Genomic DNA, 23970 nt, shown 5'->3' on the forward strand with positions numbered 1-23970 from the left:
AAAAATATTAGCAGAACTAAAGGCAACCATAGATGATTAGAGGTCTAGAAATGATACTACAATTATTCTGAAGGTCATTTGATTCTCTGTTCTTTCTGCTGATATTTTCATTTCACATGACAGGTGATGAAATGAACTCAGCCTGTGGTCAGCAAGGGGTCAGTACACAGGTCAAATGAAAAGCAGGGAAAGCAAGTTTCACAGCAGAGTTAGCTTATTTGCAGTTCAGCAAGGCTGTGTGTCAAACTAAAGGAGTGGGTAGGGCAATGGTTGTTTAAATATCCCACCTAATTACAAAGGGTGTGTTTGATATATGTTACAGGCAGTTGAGGGTGTCACATGTGTGTTAGTGAAGATTTATGCCTGAAAAAAAGCAAGCAAGTATTGTTCAAATCTGCCAAATATGTGATTAACATTTTCAGAATAACAAAGATGCCTGAATTCCATATAGAAAATCCACATGGTCTAAATTCAAACATGGACTATTTGACATTTAGACAGAAAGGGCACTGTGCCCAAATCAAACACTGGGCCTTTTTCTATTGTGTAGTTCATAATAATCAAGTTTGTGTTGCACTACATCACATCCTCATAATGGATTAGATTCAGTATTTCAAATATGATTTAGGCAAGCTGACTTAAGAATTCCCCATCTGGTATCAATATGGTTAGTAAGGATATTGAGATTGTGTGTAATTTCATTGTTTGTTTTGGGATTGCAGCTTTATGAGGGTCATTCCTCCAACTGAGTACCTTGTTGAAAGTGTTAGGATGTTTGTAAAGTCTCAATTATTCATTCTTTACACAGCTATAAAGATGACATTTGAACTGTCAACAACCATATTGATCTTAAACAGGCATATAATGCTTTTGGCACACAAACCATAGTTTCCTCTAATTCAGCCCTATAATTACTTAACAACCATCTGAAAGTGATTCAATACCTTCCAAATCATTTGGCAATTCCCTACAAATTGATTGTCTCTATAATTATATGATGATTTTTAAATTAATAATTATTTTGTGATTTTTTTTATTCTTGAAAAAGAATAAGAGGTACATGTCTTGATCTCCAAGTCTTGCTTTGCTACAGAAATACATGAAGAAATACTAAGAGATGGTGCACATTGTTCATTTGTATTCTCACCTCTATTCAGAGGTGACTCATATTCTTTCTACAAAAACTTTTGTTTTTATGACTGACATCATGTCTCATTTGAGTTCTTTCTCCTTTCTCCTTTTTTGTAGCATTCAAATTGTTTAAAATTTCCAAGTATTGGCAGCAAGATAATTTTGTTTCCTTCTGCTACTAATTGAAAGGTTCTTTTGCTCTTTACTGTATTCCTTTAAACTGTGGTATGATCTCTCTGTTTGGAAACCAGAGATTGCAGCCAGCTTTAAAGAACAGAGTACAAATACTTAAGAGGGGAAATGGGCGGGAATGGAAGAAAAAGATACCACTAAAAAAAAATCTCACCTGCTGAAGGTCTAAGCATGCAGCTTTACAGAACGCTGAGCAAACCCTTTGTTTTATTGTTTGAATGCATTTTTGTTCTTTTCTTACCTCTGGCAGCCTCCAGCAGGTAAACAATTAACCGAGAATGATGACTGAAGGCTCAGATCCTTCACAATCAGCACTTCTTATTTGCTGATGTGGGGCATTAGGTTCCTTTATGAACTCCAGCGGGGGGAATAACACACCAGTTCAGGACCTGAAATAGCCTCTGAACTGCATTTACACTATACCTTATATGACAAACATTTCATTGTTCTGCAGTGAGCTGAATTTGTTAAAGGTTGCAGCCCCAGAGTCTTGACCAATTACAAACTGGCCCTTTTATGCTGATGTTTTTATATTAATGTACGCAAAATGGCTGATACTCTTTTTTAACTCCATCTTGTTTCTTATGAAATGCTGTTTCAGTATCAGCATTCAAAATGTTTTTACAATGACATCACGCAGACATGATTTTGCCCTGTTTTTTTCTTAATATAATATTAATCAGAGCATAAATCTCAACTAGGCCAGCCTAAAACCTCATGTACTTAAGCCAGATTTTGTTTTCTTATATATGTATTCTTATATATATATATAAAGGAACATGTAAGCTTTCAAATGAATTGAGAACCAGTTATTAGTCATTCCTGCCTGAGTCCTCTCATATGGACAGATTAACTGCAATGCCATACAATTAGCACAAGAGGTCAGTGTGACACTTTATTTCTCAAAATGTGTGAAACGTTGAAGTTTGGAGGCTGAAGGCCTTATGTTGACATATTTTAAAATATGTCTATGTGAAACTAAGGCAACACAAAGGCCATGAGAGACAAATAAAATTAATATCATGTTTTTGTAATGAGGCTTCAGTGCAACTTCAGAGGTGAACTTGATATCATCAGAGTGGAAAATTAAGAAAAAGCTCATGGATAACTATCACTGTCTAGGCCCTAGATTGATTTGGTAAGCCAGACCTATTCATTATTTCTATATGAATGACAGAACTATTTGAACTCTCTCTTAAGAAAACAAAAAGTTATCAACTTGTAATATTGAACTCTATTGTCCTCAGATGTCCTTTTTATATTGAAATATTTTCTACATGGACATTGGGAATACAGACGTTTACAGTAGTTCAAATATTATTTTGCATTATTACTATGAACGACAATGTAAATGCCTTTGTTCTGTTTTTTAAAAAGCAGATTTTCAAACATTTCATGCCCCCAAACTCCTGAAACATGTTTAGGTAAGTGACCTTTAAACATCATTTCAACAGCATTTCTCCTTTAATAGAAAATTACTTGTGAAATGAGGGAGAGGTCCTAATCTCTTCTTGTCTGACACATGATGATAAGGTCAATTTTTTTTTTCTTGCATAGTGCTTTGGCGTTGGTATCTTTACAATTGAATGATTGTTTTAAAGCTGCAACTAACAACTATTTTCACTTTTTATTTTCTCGATTAATCAATCAGTTGTTTGATCTATAAAATATCAGAAAATGGTGAGAAATGTTGATCACTGTTTCTCAAAGCCCAAGATGATATCCTCAAATGTCTTCTTTTGTCCCAACCAGAAAATATTCACATTTGAGAAGGTGGAACCAGAGAATTTAGACTTTCTTTTCTTAAAGAATGACAAACAATTTTTATAACAGTTAATAGTTAAATAGTTATTAAAATAGTTGGCGATTAATTTAATAGCGACTGATCGATTAATCAACTAGTAGTTGCAGCTCTAGAGTTCTTTTAGTCAGAGTTTACATAACATCAGCATCTTGTGGCAATTTAGAGTAACTGCAGTTTAAGACACTAGAATATTAGCTTCTGCATTCAAATGCAGATGTGTCATCTTAAGTAAGCCCAAATTTAAGTAACGTCAAACAATATACTAAGCACAACAAAATACTTTTTCAAATAACTGTTGTGACTAATTAACAAGTCGTGCATAAATGTTTCAGGCAAAGTGGGAAATGTACAAATAGTGGGAAGACATTTTAAGAGAATTGTATCTGTAGCTGTTGAAAAAATATGCAGATGTAGAAATTGTACATTTGTTGCTGTCAGCTGCTCTGAAGAGTAGCCTACAGGTTCAGAGATGTTATGGTGCACAGCACACACTAGTGGTCTGTTTCTGCAACAGTAAACACAAAGCTGAGACTGTTAACAAAAACCATTCAGACCAAAAAGCATTACAGAAAGGCAATAATATTTTATTCAAATGATGAACAAGATACAGTATGTATAGAATAATTCATTTAAAGGTCCCATTTTGTTGTCAATGACCTCTCATGCTATGACAATACAGTGGTATGTGTTCAGTATGTTGGCATGCATTTAGAAGAAAAGAGCCCCCAAAAGCTCTTAATAAAAATAAATTACACTACAGAATGTAAAATCATGTGAACAATAAAGGTTTATCACTAAGCCTGACCCTTCTAATAAGAATGGGCAAAGACTATTGAAATAAACTACCAGTTTAAATATTGTATGTATAAAATATTTATCATACATCTTTTCTGTGGCTTGCATTGTCACCCTGCATTCAGTCACAAACTGTCCTTCATTTCATCCATATTGGTCACGGAGGGCAAAATACTCACACCAAAGGAGAAGTATGTGTCTTATTGTACTCAAGATAAAAACTTTTTACTTCATCTAAAATAACAATTAGTTTATAGCAACTTACAGTATGTCAGAATGCAAAGTCTGTCATAAATGTGTGAAAAGCATGTTGAACATTTTACAGTATAACACAAATTGAAGCGTTCCTGCAATCAATTTCCAGTCTAAAATCATGGGCATTAGAAGATCATCGGCTATTATCATTGAGGGAATATCCTTCAAAAGTAAAGTACAATAATTTCATGGAAATCTAAAGCCAGGAGGTCTGTATACGTGCTGCGCTCTTCACTGGAGAGCACAACTGAATTACATCTTTCATTGGGCAAGCAAAAATAAATTAGAATAAGTCAACCACATACATCCCTCCTCATCCAGCCACTGAGTGTGCACGCTGTATGTGACAATCTGACAGGGTGTACCATTGCACTATACAGAGAAAGACACATATATGCATAGTACTAGTCTTTTAAAAAAAAATACAGACGTACAGTTCAGAGTGACATGCAAGTAGTAAGTAAAAAAACAAAGTCCCTTTCTCATACATTCAACACTTAAGTGCTGAAGTAATTAGTGTGTGGAAGCATTACATGTTATAATCAATATTGTGTCAATATTCTATGTTAACTAGAGACACATCCAGTGACTTAATCTATACTAACATCTTTGAGAACACGGAAAAAAAGCAAATGAAGGGTAAACAAAAGGAACAAAAGTGGAAAAATGCTAATTTACTTTGGGATCATATTTAAAATGAAACACTAGAATAAATACAAAAGCAAAAGTACTTTATAATTCATTAGAAATATTTGCAGAGTGGCCTACTCCTCCCAAAAGATGACACGTTTTTTAAATTTCAACACTTCTATAGATATGTCATGCATAGATTTGTACAAAAAGTCTGCAGCTGCACTATGCTTCCATCTCAACACTTACTTGGGTAGCCAGCTCTAATTATTCAACAGCGGACAAATAGATTAAAGGTTTGTTTTCTTTAAATTACTATACTTTACAAAATTATACATAATTAAGTTTTTGGTGTTGTGAAAATGTGCGGTTTTAAAATAATGCCAGTGCCTCTTAAAATACAAAACAAGTAAAACAAATAAGAACATTCACAATTTTAACTTGAGGTTCAATAGTCATCGCTTTCCGTTTTCAGCCTACATATGAACATCCACTCTGAGAAGTGAGACAAACATATGACATATTTGAAACATGTTCCTCATAATTGCGACACATAATCTTGTTTGTCGATTTGCACTTTATGAAATAAATAATAATTAAAAAAAACTATTTTAACCATTGCAGGCAATGGCTACAGAATAATTTTGCACCAACACATTCTGTTTTTCTCATATATGCATTTGGTAGATCAGTACCTCCATTACTCAAATTGTAATGAATTCATTATAACAAACACATAAAAATTCACTTAAAGATTCACCAGAAGCACTAGCTTTGCAAAAGAATTAAATCCCATTTTTTCCTATAGTACCTTGTATGCAGTAATGAAGAACTTTATGATTGTTCACAAATCACTATATCGACTGTTTTTAAAGCTTTCTATTGTAATAGTAAATGGGAGACTTAATAAAAATGCCAGTGGTAAGACTGAAAAGAAGAAAAATTGCATCAAACAGTTCTCTCTATGAGCGTGCAGATGTTTAAATAGCTTATACAGTGTTTGCACTGGGAAAGTAAACACATGCATTCAATGAAGTAAACATTTTATCACTCCCCTTTTTTTTACATTTTGGGAAAACTGTACAGATTCTTCACTTGAAAATATGTTACAAAACTGGGCACTGCCACTCTGAGGCAGAGTGAACCAGACAATCATTGTCAAGAAACCTGCTCTACTAAAGAGAATGTCGAGGTGATGGTGGAGACTGACTCACTGACTTACGCAACCCTCCCTCCGCATACACCACCACCACCCTCTGTTCCCATGCCCTGTATACCTGAAAGAATTGTCAAGTAAAGAGAAGGAGAAACACAAGTGGCTAAACTACGATTAAACACAAAACTATACAATTGAAGCCTGAGACAGAGCATGCTAGGACTATAAATGCATACAAGATAAAGGGGAGGAGAGTGCGTTGGGTAAGAAGGTCTGAAGACAGGTTCAAGAGTCAGGAGGATCTTCTCCTAGAAATTTTCCACGTCAAAGAAGTCCCAAAACCCCAAACTGAGCCTTGCAAGAGTACAGAATGCAATAAAAGCTTTAAAATGGTTGTCAAAGTGTCTTACATCCTTAATATATCCCTTTTTTTTCCTGTGTTCGCCAAACTTGTCCACCTCCCAGGAAACGTACGTAGGTGTAGGCTGACAGTAAAAAACTGTGAGTAAAGGGGTGTCGTGCTGTGTGGTTGCAGGCTGGCAGATACCAGCGTGCATAATAAACCCTCTGCATCAGGAAAGAGCCTCATCTTCTCCCACGTAGGGCAGGTCCATACTCCTCATGCCATCACCACTCTGCTGTTTCCTAAGTAACACAGCATTAGTTAGAGCACTTCTGTGGGCCTGCTGTCAATCCTATATCACTGTGAGGAGAAATAAGCTACTGTTAAACTCAGTTTAGGAACTGAAGCATGTTAAATTGTTACATACAGTAATGCAAGGCATTAAAAACCTAGCAAGCTGTTGGGCTGTTTTTCTTTATATAGTAAAAATCACACATAAAGGGAAACTTGAGAAAATAAATAAAAAGGGGGAAAAAGTTATATTAAAGAACTTAATCATTTGTGTCAATAAGAGACACAGAAAGATATTAATTATCATGCAAAGGATTAAATGAAGAGAGATGTATGATCTGGGCTCACGATGAACTCATGATGAGTGTGGATACTTTTGTTTTGACTGTGTCAGAGAGGCATTGATTCATCCATGCATATTTTCATTGAGGTTACATGTTTACAAGTGTGGTGGTGTTGTATTTGGCTAAAATATACAATATAACACTTATAATATAATGCCAATCAACACAACAACACAAACTGCAGCCTCAAGTGTTACTACAGAGCTCAATCAACACCTCTCCAACACAGTGTCAACTAAAACTGGATTGCATTAGACTGTGCATGTGTTTGTGATATTTTGTCCACCCCTTGTAATATAGTTTATAATTACACAGAGCCAAAAGCACACACAGACATAAAATATACATTAAATTCCCGTTTGCAGGTACTGTAGATTCACAACATTCCCGAAAATGGCCAATCACCTATAAACTAGCACAGGCTCATTTACAAACTTGAGTATTAAACCATTAGAGCCATAGTGGGAAAATACAGCTGCTTACATAACGCCAGGGGTCTAAATGTACACCTACACTCTCTCTCTCTACCACCGTAGTCAGCACTGCACCAGTCAAGAACCGGCACACTCATAAACTTATTTACCTTCTTTAGTTACAATGAATGTAGCACTATCTCACACTGCCTGCTCTGCCTTTCCTGCAGGGCAGGAGGAGGAGGAGGAGGAGGAGAGAAATAATAACACCTGTCTACTTGACGAACATTAGCCGGCTATACAGATGTCATCCGAGTATTAGAGGAGCTACAAGTGAGAATATGGTAGTGACAGCATACTGTTACAAGTATTTTGACACCAATTACTGCGAAAGCTTTTAAACTTGAGTTTACATCTGTAGTGTTTCTGTAAACAATCCTTACGTGAGCGTTTGTCCCGGAGCGCACAAACTGCTGCGGTCTTCTTTACGGCCCCAGTCAAAGGGGTTCCCGAAGGAGCGCTTCCTCAGCATAGTTCTCACTAGGATCTGTAGAAGAATAGTGAACAACAATACACAAAACCAAAACATTATGCTCAGAAATGTTAAGAAGAAAAGCTTAACTTTGATTCTCAACTATGTTGTAATGTAAAACAATGATGCAGTAATGATAAAATAAATACTTAATGAAAGTACATCACAAATAGGTCTGCTGTATTCATGCAAAACTTTCTTATCTTTTGAAACATTTGGCATTTATTATTTTAACTAATGAAAATAAACTCAGAAGAATAAATGAGTCATACATCTCCTCTGGTACAAAGTGCAGAGAGACAATCAAGTAGTGTAGTGAATGTGAAGAACTTGAAACATATCCTTTGTACTAATACAAATATACAAGAATTAGTCATTCCTTTGCTCCTGACATTCTCAGTTGTGTCTTAAAAGGTTACATCCGACGATGTTTTCATGCATCTCTCGGGGAGGCTGAAATGACTGAACTGTACCCATTGGTGATATTTCTCTTAATGACAGCAGAAGCAAAAACTAATTAGACTCCGGCGTGTCTGTGACGTTCATTAGTTTGTGTTTTTTGTGAGTCAGAAACAAGCTCGTAAACTCACCACTGTCGCCAGGCTTGGGATGTGTTTAACAGAATTCTCCACTTCCTCCTCCGTCACCTCAATCAGCATACAACAGTTGTCATCCTCTAGAGGGAGGGGCTCAGCACCGTGCCTTGTCACCCATGGGTGCACCTAGACACGGGCATGAGAAGAACAAAGGAGTTTTATACATCTTTCATTCTGATTCACAAGACACATTTTATAGAACTGATACAAAGCTTAAGAAGATGAATTTAACTATTTATGCTGCACACTGGCCTATTATACTACCATTATAAAAATAGAGCATTATATACAGCTATATCATACACTGACTACTATATAACAACACTCAATCATCATTTAGCATTCACAACATCCTGTAGTCATCATGTACAAGATACAGATTACAGTATCTTCACATCGTAAACCACTTATTGATGGGCAGCCAGCTTTTTCCAAAAACAGATTGGCCATAAGTCTTTATAGTCGAGGCTCTGAAGCTAACTAAAGCTAAGCAGCATTTCAACATCTGGATTCAGTTTATATTGCACCACAGAACATTATTTCAGTATCACCATGCAGACAGCTTCATGTACAGCGACAACAGACCCGTTCACACATACTTGTCTGTGCAATATCAAACGTGTAAATGAAAACAATTATAGAAACTAGCAATTCAACTGAAAAAAAGTGTTTACCTTAATCTGTGGGATTGATATTCTGGTCTCTGGATTCTTGTCCAGCATTTTCAGCAACAAATCTTTGAGATCATCAGATATGTGAGCGCTGTTAAGACAACAAGAATCATAGGTACAGATTAAATTACATCTTATCTAACAGCCTGTAAACCGAAAAATAAAACGAAGTATTAATAAATTGATAACTAAATATGGAGCAAGTAAAATGCCTATTCAATGTGTAGATTTATCAAGCAGCTATTTATCTGTTTTTCATTAAATAAACAACAGCCACTGGACAGTAATATCCTTTTGACACAGGATGATTGGCAGAGTAAAACTGACTGTTCAGGTAACTCCACTGGTTGTGTCTTGATTTTCTGATGAAGAGCGATGATGCGCTCATCCATGAATGGACACTGTGAATAAAAGATTTCAAATAAAGAAGATCAGTAGATTGTCATTCAGGAGAAACTCTAAAACAAAAAAAACGAACTTTTTTTTTTTGCCAAAGCACAGACTCACCACTCCAAAGACGAAGCAATAAAGCGTCACTCCCATGGCCCAGACATCCAAAGCCTACATGATTAAAAAAACATGATAGAGTATGTTTTGGAATGGTTTCTTCAGTTTATGGTGGTTGAAATCCACCATTGCACAGAAAAAAAATTGCTCCCAAAAAAAACACATGAAAACTGACTAGTATAGTGAATTACAATGGGATACTATGAAAACTATCAAAAAAGCAAAGGTCCTTGCATTTCTGAAAATCATCTCCAGAGGGCACTACTTAACCATCAGTACCTTTCCAGAGAAGTTCTTTCTGGTCTCAGAGAGTGCTTCGGGGGCAAGGAAAGCAGGTGTTCCCACCGTGCTTGTCAGGAGGGCATCAGCCCCTTCAAACTGGTTACTGACTCCAAAGTCTGCTATCTTGATGTGTCCATCTTCTCCCACCAACAGATTAGAGGGTTTGATGTCTCTGTGGATGATCCTCTGGTAATGTACTGTTGAAATAGAAAATATTTATTATTACAGCAACAAGGTCCTTTTATTTGTGCGATTCTGAGACAATGAATTTTCTCTACTACACCACACCCAAGTCTGGATTGAGAGGGGGAGGGTCTTAAAATAACATTTTCACCTTATTTGAATTTTTAATATTGAACAAAGCAGTGCATTGCTAGATGGAATAAATTAAAAACGGCTTGGAGCCACATGAAGGAATCCACCTGGCGATGCAATTGGACAAGAAATCGGATAAACATGTCGACAATTTCCTCCATCAACAGAGAGGATCACACCTACAGTTCCTGCTTAAGATGTGAAAAACAAAAAACAGCAATGTGTGTGGTATTTCTTAACCACACCACCTGCACTGTGACTTCAAACAGGCGAGCCTTTCTTTAGTTATGATTACTTGTAATGAGAACAAATTTGGTTCTGACTATTTCAGTGTCCCTGTTGCAGAGCCCTCCCTCTCCTTCCCCTCAGCGCTAGTCTCCTAGACGACACTGTGCAAAAACCTCTTCTCCCGCGCTGAAATGCATTAAGAGCTGAGATGATGTGAAATGAGCCTTGTGGGTGGCTAGAGTCAAGAACAGCACAAAGGACTTGTGTAAATGGTAGAATTGTAGGACGAGGACAGATCTAGATACATAAGAGCTTCACCTTGATACTACAATTATATAAACTATTAATTTAGACACTCAAAATTCTGTATATAATACAACTTTATCTCAATTGGGGACATAGAAAAGGCATGAAAGCCTAATTATGGGATATTATTGTGTATTAAAGCTGATTCGCAATAAAATAGTTTAATTTTGAAGAGGTAATTATGTGTATTGCTAAAAGTAATGTTTGTTTTTTTCACAAGAAGGTTAAGGTTGAATTGAAAAGTGTCAGGCATAACATCATGAATTTTAAAAACCTCGATTGGATCATTTCATACTATTACAATAATTATCTACCGCATTTCGGATTCAGTGCTTGAAATAAAAAAATGAGGGAAATTTAATTGCAGTTGAATCAGCTTTGAATCACAGAGTGCTGTATTGTTACAAACGTATCTGTATCATTTCTGTATCTGGTCGTGGGCCAGAGATATGTAACAAATCATCTAAGAGGGTCCCTAATCGCTCCCTTCTTAACATTATATAATACAGTCACATGCTGGGTGGAAGGATGACTGGAGGGTTTTTTGGAAGACTCACAATACTCGATTCCCCTGAGCAGATCCTGGAAGAAAAAGCGAGCCTGGTCCTCGCTGAAAGGTTTATCTGTCGGCACCTCCATCACAGCCCTGAATACACACGAGGACGCATAAACAGGTATACACACACACACACACACGCAGACACACACACACAAATTCAATTAGCTATCATAACTAATGAGATTGAGCTCATTCCAGTGTTACAATCATAACTATAATAGAGGCTTAGCTTACCCTTGCTTGACCAGCTCAAACACTGTGATAGAAACACAGATGATGAAACATTTCGGTTACTGAGATACAAACAAACTAAAAAACAATAAATCCTAAAATGAGTTTATCCTTCTTTTATGCCTGCTTCATGCATGACTGTGTTTGTGTGTGTGTGTGTGTGTGTGTGTGGTTCTGAAGGATGACTGTCTGGCTGCAACGTACCCATGTACAGATGGTCCTCGCTGGGGTCATCCAAAACCTGGCACCGAATCACAAAGAGATAGAAATGAGTGTAATCACACACACACACACACACACACACACACACACACACACACACACACACACACACACACACAAAGGGTCTTCATCTTTTGTATGCAATAAGAATAAATACTCCTCCATCCTGGAATAATTGCACATAGATTGATTTCTGTGATTTTAACATGAATACATGAGTTCAAAGCCATCGAACAACCTTTGATTTTTGAAGACATCACAGGTATCATGACACACATCTCTGTTTAAAATGTGTTCAGGGAAATCTCAGGCTAAAACGAAATTAAAATAGCCAAAAGATACGTTTTAACAGCACTCACCTCTACTAGTTTGACTACATTAGGATGGTCTAGCTTTTTCAGAATGGCAATCTCCTGATAGACCCGCTCCAAGGGTCCTTTGGGCTGAGGGGGGCCTTCAGGGACTGCTCTGGCTCCACGAGGGGGAGGTCTCCCTGACAGAGGGAAAAAAGGAACAATGTAGGTGGATAACAGGTGAGGGAAGGGTGGAAAGTACAGAGGAGAGAGACCAAAGTCAGTAGGATGGGTTTTAGTACTGGAGCATTATAAGATACTGTGCTCTCTGCTGTGTTAACCATCTGTCCCTGGCTGCAGACTTACGTGGGAAACCTGCCTGCCTCATCAGCCTCTTCTTGGACAACACCTTCATCGCCTACAGGAGAGAAAGGGAGATGGATTGGGACAAGGGGGGATTAGAGAAAGCGGGAGAGGGAGTGGGAGAGCCAAGTGGGCAAGAGATCCAGAGAACAGATGACAGAAACAGAAAAGTCGACAAAAAAAAAAAAGAAGAGAAAGATACAACGGAGTGAAGTGATGCATATCTGACAATCACCCACTCAAACACCTAGAATATCCTAGCGTCTACAAAGATCTCCCCTCACCTTGATCATCCATCGTGTGTGTTTGTGATTACTAAGACAGATCAGCATCATCAGGACAAAAGATTATAAAAGCTAGACTTACAAAAGAAGATGTTGGCTGTTCTTGCTGCCGACCCTGGTGTAAAATGACTCAAACGCAAGCAAGCAAGTAATCTACACTGTCTCATCACTGTCTTTAAATGATCTAAATGCACTAATTATTATGTTTAGCAGTAACTTATAAAATATACTTGAGACAATATCTACCTTGAGACAATTTTTGGATTTTGGGCTATATAAATAAAAGTGACTTGACTGCATCTTGTCATACAATCTTCACTCATTTGATTTTGAGATTAAGACACAAAATAGAAATTTGCATTGTTGCTTGATAGAACATTTAAGGACATATGTAACGCATGCATGACAAATACAGTGTATATCAGCGCTACAGAAACTAGTATTTCTTCTACACTACCTGGTCTGTGAAAATTATATTTTAAGGAATAATAGTTGCTAAATTAAACTGCATGGTTTGTAGGATGTTTGTCATGGACAGTTACACAAGTTTAGCTGTTTTCTGCACGTGGCTGTAAAATGTTTGAAATGATTCGAATGTCATGTGAAAGTAAATGGTACCCAGCAAGTACCTGGATAGCCCATATTCATGCAATGCAGATGTTTATCTAGTCAGAGATCCGCCTGACAATTTCTTGAACAATAACGTTGATGACAGCCATCGAGGCGGTGTTGAACAGCTACATTGTTTGGTGGATGTTTTCCCTGTTTGAAGGAACAGACTTTTTTTTAATAGCCTCTATGCCCTCAGTTATTACGGCAATGATATAATCGCTGCATGTGACATGTGGGCTTTGTCACTCGGGAGAATTATTAAAATAATCTCCATGTCAATGTCTGTCAGGATCACGCAGCTTAATGAGAATTGCAGCAATAATCGCGAACAGCAAACAAAAAAGCTTGAGCTGATGTGTTATTACAGTGCTTGGTGAGGCATAATTAACTGGAGACGTTTTCATACGCGGAGCTTTCATATAAAATCGCGGCGATAAATGTGACAAGGAAGCTCGATTATTATGAGGTTTGTCTATGTGTATGTGGGATGTGTTTGTGACAAGTGGGAAGGAATGAGAGTGAAGTGAGAGGAACAAAAGACAGGGTTAATGGTTGGGAAGAAAAATCACATCTGTGTTTGTGTGTATGTGTGTGTGCGCGTGAAGGACTCACATAGTATGTGTTGTCGTCTTCGTTGTAAGCTAGCTTGACGACACCATAGGAGCCCTAAGAAAAAGAGAACAGGAGCCAATAAAGTGAGATGGAGCAGCTTAAAATTCTTCATGTGAAAAAAAAAATATATATATATCACACTCTGTGCAAAGCAAACGAAATAAATAGTAATACGCACAGGAACAAATACACAAACACATGCACAAGAGGGAAGCGAGTAGGCTGACAGTGTACACTGAAAGAGTACCAGCTGCTTCAAAGAGAGAACAGAGAAATTCAAATCCTCTCTCCCTCTCTCTTTCATTTTTTTTGATTTCAGGCTAATTAAGGAAACTGGATCTGGTTTATGCTATCAAGCTCCCCCTGCCCACACACACACACACACACACACACACACACACACACACAGAGGATATTCAGAATAAAAACTAGGCCCAATTAGTAGCCTGTGTGCACAAATTCATGCACAAAAACAAACAGAGCGTGAGAGAGAGAGAGGGAGAGTGAGCGAGTGGGATCAGTTCCTGCTGGGGGAGCAGATTGGAGAGGCATCACAGAGCTCTTCCTGTAGTCCCAAAGATGATCTGATAAAAGGAGCCTCTCCGACAATCCTGCATCTACCAAATGTATTAATATATCTTGATACATGCAAAAAATACACACAGACACGCATATTCTGTCTTCAATAAACCCACATCTAAAAACGTGCATACAAATACACCCACTCACACACACACACACACGCTCATATCCACTAAGCCTCGCTCAACCCTTAGAGAGCGCTATTTATACCAGCCTCTCATCCATCTTCCAACTCTCCCATGGCCTGGTAGTTTACACAGAGTTTGGGAAATGAGGACAGCCGGGAGAGGAGGATATCAGAGACGGTTACTGCGTGTCCTTGATGATGTGCGCTACTTGACAGACATGCAGTAGGCGGAAGGGAGAAGCAAATGGAAGAGTCAGTGAAAGGGAGCAATCAGTGTGCTGTCTCTGATGGTACCTTTCCAATCTCGTCTTTTAGCTTGTACTGGTTGAGTTGAACACAGTCCTTGTAGAGAGGGAAGAAAAAGAGAAAAGAGAGGACGAGAAAAGGGTTTCTTTTCAAATGAAATCACATCAGCTGTTTCAGCAGTTAGATACCCTAAATACATCATGAGCGTTCTGAGAAAATCTGCTTTTGCTAAGAGCGCCGAATAAAATCCTGCCCATTAAATTTTCTTTCAGATGATTTTTCTTTTTTCAGATTTCCCATTTTCAACAAATGCACAGAAGTGCAGTGCTCTGCACTCTTAGCACCAGTTCAGTTTGTCATTTTGTAAGCTACATTTCAAGTAAAAGATCCACCTTAATAAATCCAGGTTTACAGTTAATCAGAGCAGAACTCAAAGGTAAATGTACATCCCAAACAACAACTCTGTCACCTAATTTTTTGGCAGTAATCCTATCTGCCAATCTTGTAGCATTTCTGGGATTCTAGAGGTAGGATGTGTGGCAGTATTGACGTATATCCTGAACAGTTTTAAAACAATAACCGATGGGAACACAGACACTGCTGTGAACAAACTGAACCCAGCCTACGAAGAATGATTCATACGACCGACAAGAGATGTGCTGACTAACCAGCCCCTCAAGAATATACATTTCTAAATGTAGTGTATTTGAATGTTTGTCTCTCAACTGGATGATCAGAAGAGCATGAGGTTAAAAACAATAAAACATTTAAAATTCTTTGCAAGTTCAAAAAGTGTAGTCACGGGTTTGACAGTGTGAGAAAAGTGCAGAGGAAGTAAAAGTGTGATGTGAAAGTGGAATTACATTGACAATTAAATTCACCTTTATGTCAATTTTTATTTATATCTACAATGTTTGATATTGTGAACACAAAAATGTGCTCTAAATCTGCAGGCTGTTGCCCTGAGAGATTTTTTTTACACACAGTACGTAACATCTACAGGTTTCTGCATCTACTTTATGTGTTAACAGGGATTACAGCTACTATCTACTGCCACTGTAAAACCTTACCTCTGCATCCACAAAGCTCAGTCTTTACCGGTGTGTTGCTGCTTTTAAGACAAATGCACATGTAGTTCTGCTTTTTTTCAGGCAAGTGCGATATTTTAATACCTAACAGATGTTCCAGAAGGGGCATCTCTGTAACAGCCTGGCTCTGTGTGAACGTAAGTTAATTTGTTTAATCATGTGTAATTCTTTATGCAACACACAATCCTTAAGGAAAAACACTGCTCAGATGGTGCAGAGACAGTTAATTATATAATCATAATTATAATTACACTGGCTGTAACCTCGTATTAGCTGATTTCCTGGGATTTCTTGGTCATCTGATTGATTACTGACAAACGAAACTGATGTGGTTATTCTGGTTCAAAGAGCAATTTCAGCATTATTTTATGTTAGCAGTATTTATTTTGTCCAGACTAACAGTTGTAAGCCGCACAATGACCTCCAAAGAAGGCTTTAAAACATTTCATCATATAACACCTATGACTATAACCTTGTTAGCGTCAAGGCTTGAACATACCTGGAGATCAGTGATGGAAACACTATGGGACTCCACGGTGGGCCGGCGGGGCAAGCGGGGAGAAGAGTGGGGTGATGTGATGGGAGAGTAGGGTAATGATGGGTAAATATAGCGCCCGTTGAGTCCTGGGGAGTTGCAGGGTGATGTTGCAGTTTGCGAGCGCTCCTGCAGAGACAGTTTCCTGTCTGACAGATTTAATCTCCCCCTTTGCTCTTGGCTTTCGGGTAGAAGAGCCTTTTGCCGGCCAACTGTGTGGGACAGCAGGTCGCAGGATGGAGTACGGAAAGGTGCCGCCACGGAGGAAGCTGGCTCAGGCGTCTCCGAGCTGTCCATGTCTTCTACCTGAGATGTGACACATTTAAATCAGGTTTATTTCCCCTATTGCATGTTGACATAATGGTCAATATGTAGTATTTGTCTGTATCAACTTTATAATAATATATAAGATAATATAAGACAATGCAGTTTGTGCCTATTTTCCACATTTCTCATTTCAATTCAAGGCATTAGTGTTATTTAATGCAATTTTTCCTCCATTCCTTTTTGTATTAACAAGACAATATACAATATACAATAAACCTACATTTTTCTTGAGACTGTTTAGACCAATTTTACTCATTCTCATCATCAACAAACTACAAATTGTTGAGTTGATAAGTCTGAAATTTTAAAAAAGGAATCATTTCATTCAGTAGAGACCCAAATGTCCAATTAGGTTACATCTTTGGTACATATAGTGTTACCTGGGTGTGTTTCATCTTACCTCCTCCTCCCCAGCCTCTCCAGGTGGCCTGCTGGGTTCGTACTCTGTGACCACGATGACGGACTCCATGGGGTCTGGGGAGGGCGTCTCGGAGTGGGTGTTCAAAGGTGGAGCCGGACAGCTGCACAGCAGATCAGGAAGGGGTTGCGAGGGCTGCGCTGGGGGTGCATGGCTGCCGCAGGAGGCCGGCGGCTCAGCAGAGGGCCAGGGGGTTACGTGACAAGGAAACATGGTGCCTCTTCACAAAGACAAACAACCACTGCTCCATCAGACGGGAACCTCTGGAGGGGAATGGTGCCTAAAAGCAAACCAGAGAATAAGAAAACGCATGTAGAGAACACATGCTGGCCTTTCAGACATCTGATGATCTGTTAACACGCGGAGACCTTAAGGGGTACAAACTACTGCTACAGAGAAAAGTGACAGAAAGAGTACTTTCTGATTTATCTGGACAGTGCTCCCCTTAACTGGCTGGCCTAAAATAAGACTACTATTCTTGTAACTCTTTAAATCTTCTAATGACAGTAATATTTCCTTTGCTAGGAATGTTATCAACCAATGATTTTGATTTGAATCAGCCATCTAAACAAAGACAGCTCTTTGTTTTTATGTTAATGTACGTTACGCGGATTTTTTGGATAATCCGATAAACCGTTCACTTTTAGAGGCAACATCTGCCTACTGACACACCCGAGTTAGGTACAACAACAACAACATTAGAGCAACATCTGGGCTAATACACCACGTAAACAGTCTGTACGGCTGGTAAACAGTTGGACCTCTTTCTCACATGAAACTGCATGACAGATAACCTCTCCACTTTCATCTTCCTTTTTCATGTGTCCAACCATTGCTTCATTCAGTTGTCCCTCCCTGAACTTCCTAAAGATCACAAGCAGACGTCTCTGTCCGACGCAATCTCTGCAACCCTGTGCAACCCTTCATCACATTGGTCATTTCCACTTTACCAACCCTGAGCACTTAATCGTGGTAAATGATGCAACAAATGCATTCTGCTCCACACTAAGCTCTTGTCTGGACAGTCTCTGCTCTGCTCATGCAATCTCATTCTGACCCTGGCTATCTGATGATACCTGCAGTCTCATAAAAGTTTATCATACCAGTATAACCAGTCTGAGAGGTGCTGAGAGAAAATGGCATACATCAGAGAACTCACTGACCTCAGTGGGTGTATCAGTCTTTTCTATCATCCTTTGCCTCCAGCATAACAGCTGCCAAAGATCAGCTCTGCTACAGACACTACAAAATTATTTTCCACTTTCAAGAGCCTCCTCTACCAGCCGTGTCTCTCACAGCTGACGCCTCTGCATACTTCTTTTACAGTGTGCTCTGACATGGTGGCTGCAATCAATGGACAATTCACAGAACCACCCAAGAGCAGTGTATCTCCTCCTGCATTTTCACTGAAGAAGATGTGTCCAAATGTCTACTCTTTAGCTGTCCCAACAATCGTCTTCTGGACTCTATTCCCTCGATGCTCTTTCAAGCCATCTCACCCACAATCATGCCCACAATCATGCACCTGATTCATGCATTCTGACTTTGTTTTTATTCCCTACAACGTTTAACCAGGCTTAGGTTACCCCGTAGCAAAAAAAGCTGTCGAGAACTACAGGTCAGTCTCGCAACCACCTTTCGAATTCAAAGTTATGGAGCATGAAATTCATACCGAAGTCATTATTTGATGCCCAGTCATCAGTTCTCATCTTGCTGGATCTATTGGCAGCCTTTGATGTGGTGAACCATCGAATCCTCCTGTCCACCCCACCCTTCGGGTAAACCCTTCGGTTTGAGTCGTAGCTCATAGGGCGGTCATTCAACCCTCTTGAATTCCCCCAGGTTTATAACCTTCTCGTTCACTATGATATGAACAACGACTAGTCTTACTGTTACTTCAACTTACTGCGTTTACGTCTTACTTCATGCACCTACAACCTTGTGGCACTTTGTCAGGTGGAACATGGAAGTGAGTGTTGCAGCACTTACTTGATGTACTGTTGCTTGAATTGTACCTCATTTGTACATTGCTTTGTACAAAACTGTCTGCCAAATTAATAAACCTAAATGCATAATGTAGAAACTACTTACACATAGCAAACAATAATTTGGATTACCCTGATGGAGTTGCAAGGTCCAAATCTATACATGCTTATTACAGTGTTCACAAACATCAACAACTATCAATTGTAATAACATACAAGCTGCCAGTAGCTTCAATACTGTTTTAAAAGAGCTGCAATTTTCTTGTTTACACCAGTTCTACTGACAGAGCACACAATTCTTATGTGACGTGTTCATTGTAATAACCGTTGCATAAGTGTACAATTTTCTGAAGATAAGATATACATGTAGAAAGAACAACCTAGTCTACCTTGAGTATGTACTCTCATTATTATTTCAATACCCACTTCCCAGTTTCTGTTTGTTTTTTTGGTTTGTTTTTGTAGCCATGCAGAAAACTGATCTGACTAAATGCAACAGTCCAGTATGAGTCAAGATAAACCAAAAAAAATAGGACAACTGTATTTTTTTTAAGCCAAGAATAACTTGCAACTGGCATAAATCCTATAACAAAATATAATATACATACAGTATATATATTTATATGTACTTCTAACTAAGGTTTAATTATCTTTTCACCACAGCTGGAGCACAGTCTTGACTGGCCAGCATGAATCAAGTTGTGGGTGTAATGAAAGGGTGTGGGAGAAATAATCAGAGATGCTGTTAACTAGCTCTGAAACATAAGTAGAAACAGCTCTCTCCATACGAAACATCCATGAAGCCTGGACTTGTTCCACACATTCTGTTAAGTGCTAATTAATGCACACAAACACGTCTAGTATCGCAAACTTCATCTCTAAGTGGACAGATTTGATGGGTCTATAAAAGCAACAGTTCAGTCTGCTTTTGATGTCAGTTATGCAACATGGTTAATTATTATCTGAATAGCATCTAACCAAAATCTTTTTTGCATGTTTTTCAAGAGGGCCATTTCCATCTCCGAGTCCACTCAGCTTATTATCTGTTCATTATCTGTGAGAGGAACGGAAAGAGAAGGAGGGAGAGAGAGAGAGAGAGATGTTCTTGGTTTCCGTCATGGCTTTGACAGGATTGTGGCACTGTCGGTGTGTGGGAGCCGAGTAAACCTTACAGATACAGGAAAACAAAGGGAAGCCGTAAGAAAACAAGACAGTGGGAGCTCCAGCCAAGTTCAGAGTGAGGACTGTGTGTGGGAAGAGACACCCACTCCGGGTGGCCTCTCTGCCAGCCCATATATATATGTAGTGATGTAAACTCACAACAGAGAGAAAGAAGTGTTCATTGCGAAGGCTGGGCTTACTGGCAATCTCTGGCAGAAGCATTCTCCTCCTCAAAGCCTGTCTAACATACCTGGCCTGTATGACCTCTGAGATTCCCTGACGATTCTTAAAAGCAGACACAGCTGGAGCCTTTATTGTCCAAATAAAATGATCCTTGTTTCATTCTGCTAAAAAAAGAAGCTCTTGAGATCCTATTTGACTTTTAACACACAGTGTCACTGCCATCAAACTACCACAATGTGTCCTGATAAGTGGACTCAGCCTCCACTTAATAAATAGAGACATGACCCTGGATGAAACTCGCAATGCACCAGCTCCGGCTTTTTATATCCAGAGAAGAGAGGCAACTTACCAAGCCTGACCTACTTTGATCTCAGATAAATGGAAAGGCACATATCAAAGCCTGTTTCCACTGACATGAAGAGGTTTTTTTTGTGCAGTGTCTACACCATTACCATATATAGCAGCACACACAATATCATTGAAAATCTCATTCGCGGCCCAGCAGGGTTCGGAAATTAGCACCTGGTTCATTGTGTCTTTGGTGGTGTAGTGTCAGCAATCGTTGTCTGGCTGGCAGGATTTACAGCAGCATGAGAAATTGACAAAAAGATGAATGTAAGCCGAGTTGTCAAATGTTTCAGTGTCGACAGCCATTATTTGGGAAGTGAGTTTCTGAAACTACTGTTAGACAGGCACTCATCAGAAATCTTTACCTTAGATCTGAGAAAGCTTCTAACTAACTCACAGGTTATGTTAATCAATGAAAATGCCTCACCCACCACCTCAAATTAAGGGGGATTGGACACAAGCTAATGACATATTCAAGCTTTAACGAAAAGACATGAAATATCAAATGTGTCCTTGCTAGACATTCATGCTAACACAGCTAAGCAACTCACTAGCGTAAAAAAAGCTTCTGCCCTTGGTGGTCTCTATAGTCAGAAGAAAAGATACTAAATATTATGTATAACTGAACTGCTGGCTAAAGCCCTCAACTTCCCTGATCCCTCATGATCACAGCAACTTGATCAAGAACAAACAGTTAGATTTGAGCTTCGTGAAACACCAACAGATGCTGTCAAGCTCCAGATGCCGAACTGCGCCTCTTATCATAACAAAAGTCACGTGACTTGACCTTCACTATCTGGGCGGGAGGGGAGGGGGAGAGAGGACTTATCAGAGCCTGCGGGGGGTCCAAGTCATGTACAGCATTAATAACAACACAGACACAATCGCACAGACATACAAGTATAACGCAGGGCCATCTGGAGCCGAGGAGGCTCCCCCAGCATCATTAAAAGATCAACAGGGCGACCCTGACAGCGATCTGCGGAGCCGTGGAAGAGATAAGCTCCTGTAAATGGAGGGATGAGCGTCCTCGACCAACTTTATTGCAGTGTTTTGACACAGTCGTTGCTGAATATTAATGAGAATCTGAAATATTTGATTGGCAGACATGATATTTAATTCCAAAATACACCACAGATGGATTTTTTTCACCCATTATCATTCCTGAATCAACAACAAAAACACAGCTGATATTAGGGTTGCACCTAAGGATTATCTTCTCGATTAATCATCAACAAAATGCCCATATCAGTATCTCAGAGCCTTAGAAGACATCTTCAATTTGCTTTAAAAGTAGAAAAACTATTACTTACATTTGACAAGTTGGAACTGTCAAGTGTTTGGCTATTTCGCTAAAATAATAACTTGAACGATCAAGCAGTTATCAAAGTGATTTTGTTGACTGACATGTTGATTCATAGACTCATCGTTACAGTTCTAGTTGACATAATTCCTTCCAAACAGTTTTAACTGAATAATGCACTTTCTTAAAAAGGCTGATGTGGCCCATTCTATCAACACAGACCATATGGAAAGTGTTTTCAATTCTCCAACTCAATAAACAGTACTTATACTCCATTTGATCACCATCAAAAACAAAGAGTTGTGCATTTCAATCAAGTCTGTTATAGTATAATATATATAGTATATAGTATAATACACAACTTTAACCTTGTAGTATTTGCATCAATTTTAATCAAGAATTTTGTAAGTGAGTTTTTCAACTGCTTACCACTGTTAAAATCATAAGTGAATGCACAGTATGTTAATTTATGATTAGGGATGCACCGGTCTGACTTTTTCAGCCCCAATACCCATATCTGGGCATTGGGCGATACAGAGTACCGATTTGATACCAATGTTTAATTAACAAGATATATGCCTCACTGTGGGTAAGGCAGCTATTTGAGTCAATATGGAACCGATATCCAATATCAGTATCAGTGCACCTCTACTTGTGATTTCAATAATGGTCCAATTACATTTCAAAAGCCTCAACACAAAGGGAAAAGAAATAATATTAGGGTTGCCTACAGGCCGATATGTACATGTTAATACATATATGATGTATAACACATATATAAATATAATATGCACATGTTAATACAACTTTGGATTCTTAAAAAGCGACACAGAATAACATTTAAATTAATGACCAGTACAACAACACCAGTATGAGCATCTGCCTCAAAAGCTGATGCAATCAAACCATCAGACCAAGACTTTTTCTGACGTTATCTGTCCAGAAATACAAATGACCGTTAACATCTACATATTCTGTTACGCTCAACTGTCATAACAAGCTCCAGCTTTCCCCCCCCTTTACAGTAACAGCTCATCTACACTCATAACTGGAGAAATTATTGACTTTTTGACTGTTAACATTAGAAACGATTAAACGCCTTTGTTATACACGTTATCTCAGTCTCACAGAAGAAACGAGTGTTGCCGTCGTGTGAGGTCCCGGCTAACGTTAGCAGCTGCCTCATCTGTCAAGATACAGATGTTGGTTGGGCAGGAGTCAAGGATGCTAAGTAGTGCGACTGTGAAAGCGCCAAAAGACGCCCGAAACAAAAACTAAACATCTACTGTAGGAAATATAAGCTTACCTTGACGTGTTACTTAGGCCTACAAGTCAGAATAGTGGAGCCCCCTGTCCTCCTTCAGCCGCGGTGAGTACAACAGCTAGCTAGCTGTTTGTGAAACGGAGAGCAGGCAGGCAGCAGACTGATAACCGATGTTGTGATGATGAACCAATCCAGCTGAGCACGCAGGTCCCGTGTTATACGTCGAGGAAGTGTTGGAAAACGAGCGAGTCTGGTCATTTAGTCGTTTTAGCAACACGCTTCGCAACACCCAACATCTGCGGAGGAGGTTTAAGCTGCCTTTGTTTCCCTTTTGAGTTTATCTGACGAGCTCGAAATAAAACACTTCATGGTTCTTGGGAATTTCTACTACAAGCACTTTGTGGCGGGCTGGCTCCCCCTCGTGGTGTACTGGAGA

At 38.9% G+C, this 23970-nt stretch overlaps 1 protein-coding gene across 2 annotated transcripts; it reads right to left on the reverse strand.

The window, feature by feature from the left end:
• Nucleotides 1-3690: 3690 nt before the first annotated feature.
• On the reverse strand, nucleotides 3691-23933 carry LOC122968260 (calcium/calmodulin-dependent protein kinase kinase 2-like). 2 transcript variants are annotated; one of them, XM_044333325.1, is made up of 17 exons: nucleotides 23577-23933; nucleotides 17273-17570; nucleotides 16510-16851; nucleotides 14971-15018; nucleotides 13968-14021; nucleotides 12463-12514; nucleotides 12163-12296; nucleotides 11786-11822; nucleotides 11585-11606; nucleotides 11349-11437; nucleotides 9940-10139; nucleotides 9661-9714; nucleotides 9481-9554; nucleotides 9157-9244; nucleotides 8477-8608; nucleotides 7798-7901; nucleotides 3691-6608 (listed from the first exon to the last, which is right to left on the reverse strand). In XM_044333325.1, exons 2-17 carry the CDS (start codon nucleotides 17501-17503, stop codon nucleotides 6536-6538), a joined length of 1734 nt encoding a protein of 577 aa, XP_044189260.1. In that variant the 5' UTR covers nucleotides 17504-17570; nucleotides 23577-23933; the 3' UTR covers nucleotides 3691-6535. The 2 variants fall into 2 exon arrangements, with proteins under 2 accessions (XP_044189260.1, XP_044189261.1); XM_044333326.1 differs by lacking the exon at nucleotides 14971-15018.
• Between the last annotated feature and the right edge of the window lie 37 nt (nucleotides 23934-23970).

The sequence above is a fragment of the Thunnus albacares genome, chromosome 18, assembly GCF_914725855.1.
Source record: "Thunnus albacares chromosome 18, fThuAlb1.1, whole genome shotgun sequence".
NCBI lineage: Eukaryota > Metazoa > Chordata > Actinopteri > Scombriformes > Scombridae > Thunnus > Thunnus albacares.

Excerpts from the sequence above, each read along its gene's own strand:
- LOC122968260 (XM_044333325.1), bottom strand. The coding sequence starts at position 17,503 with ATGTTTCCTTGTCACGTAACCCCCTGGCCCTCTGCTGAGCCGCCGGCC. Across the intron at positions 10,140-11,348 it reads GCTCAGGGGAATCGAGTATT|TACATTACCAGAGGATCATC; the intron begins GTGAGTCTTCCA and ends CTATTTCAACAG. Across the intron at positions 6,609-7,797 it reads GCTCCGGGACAAACGCTCAC|GAAACAGCAGAGTGGTGATG; the intron begins GTAAGGATTGTT and ends TGTGTTACTTAG.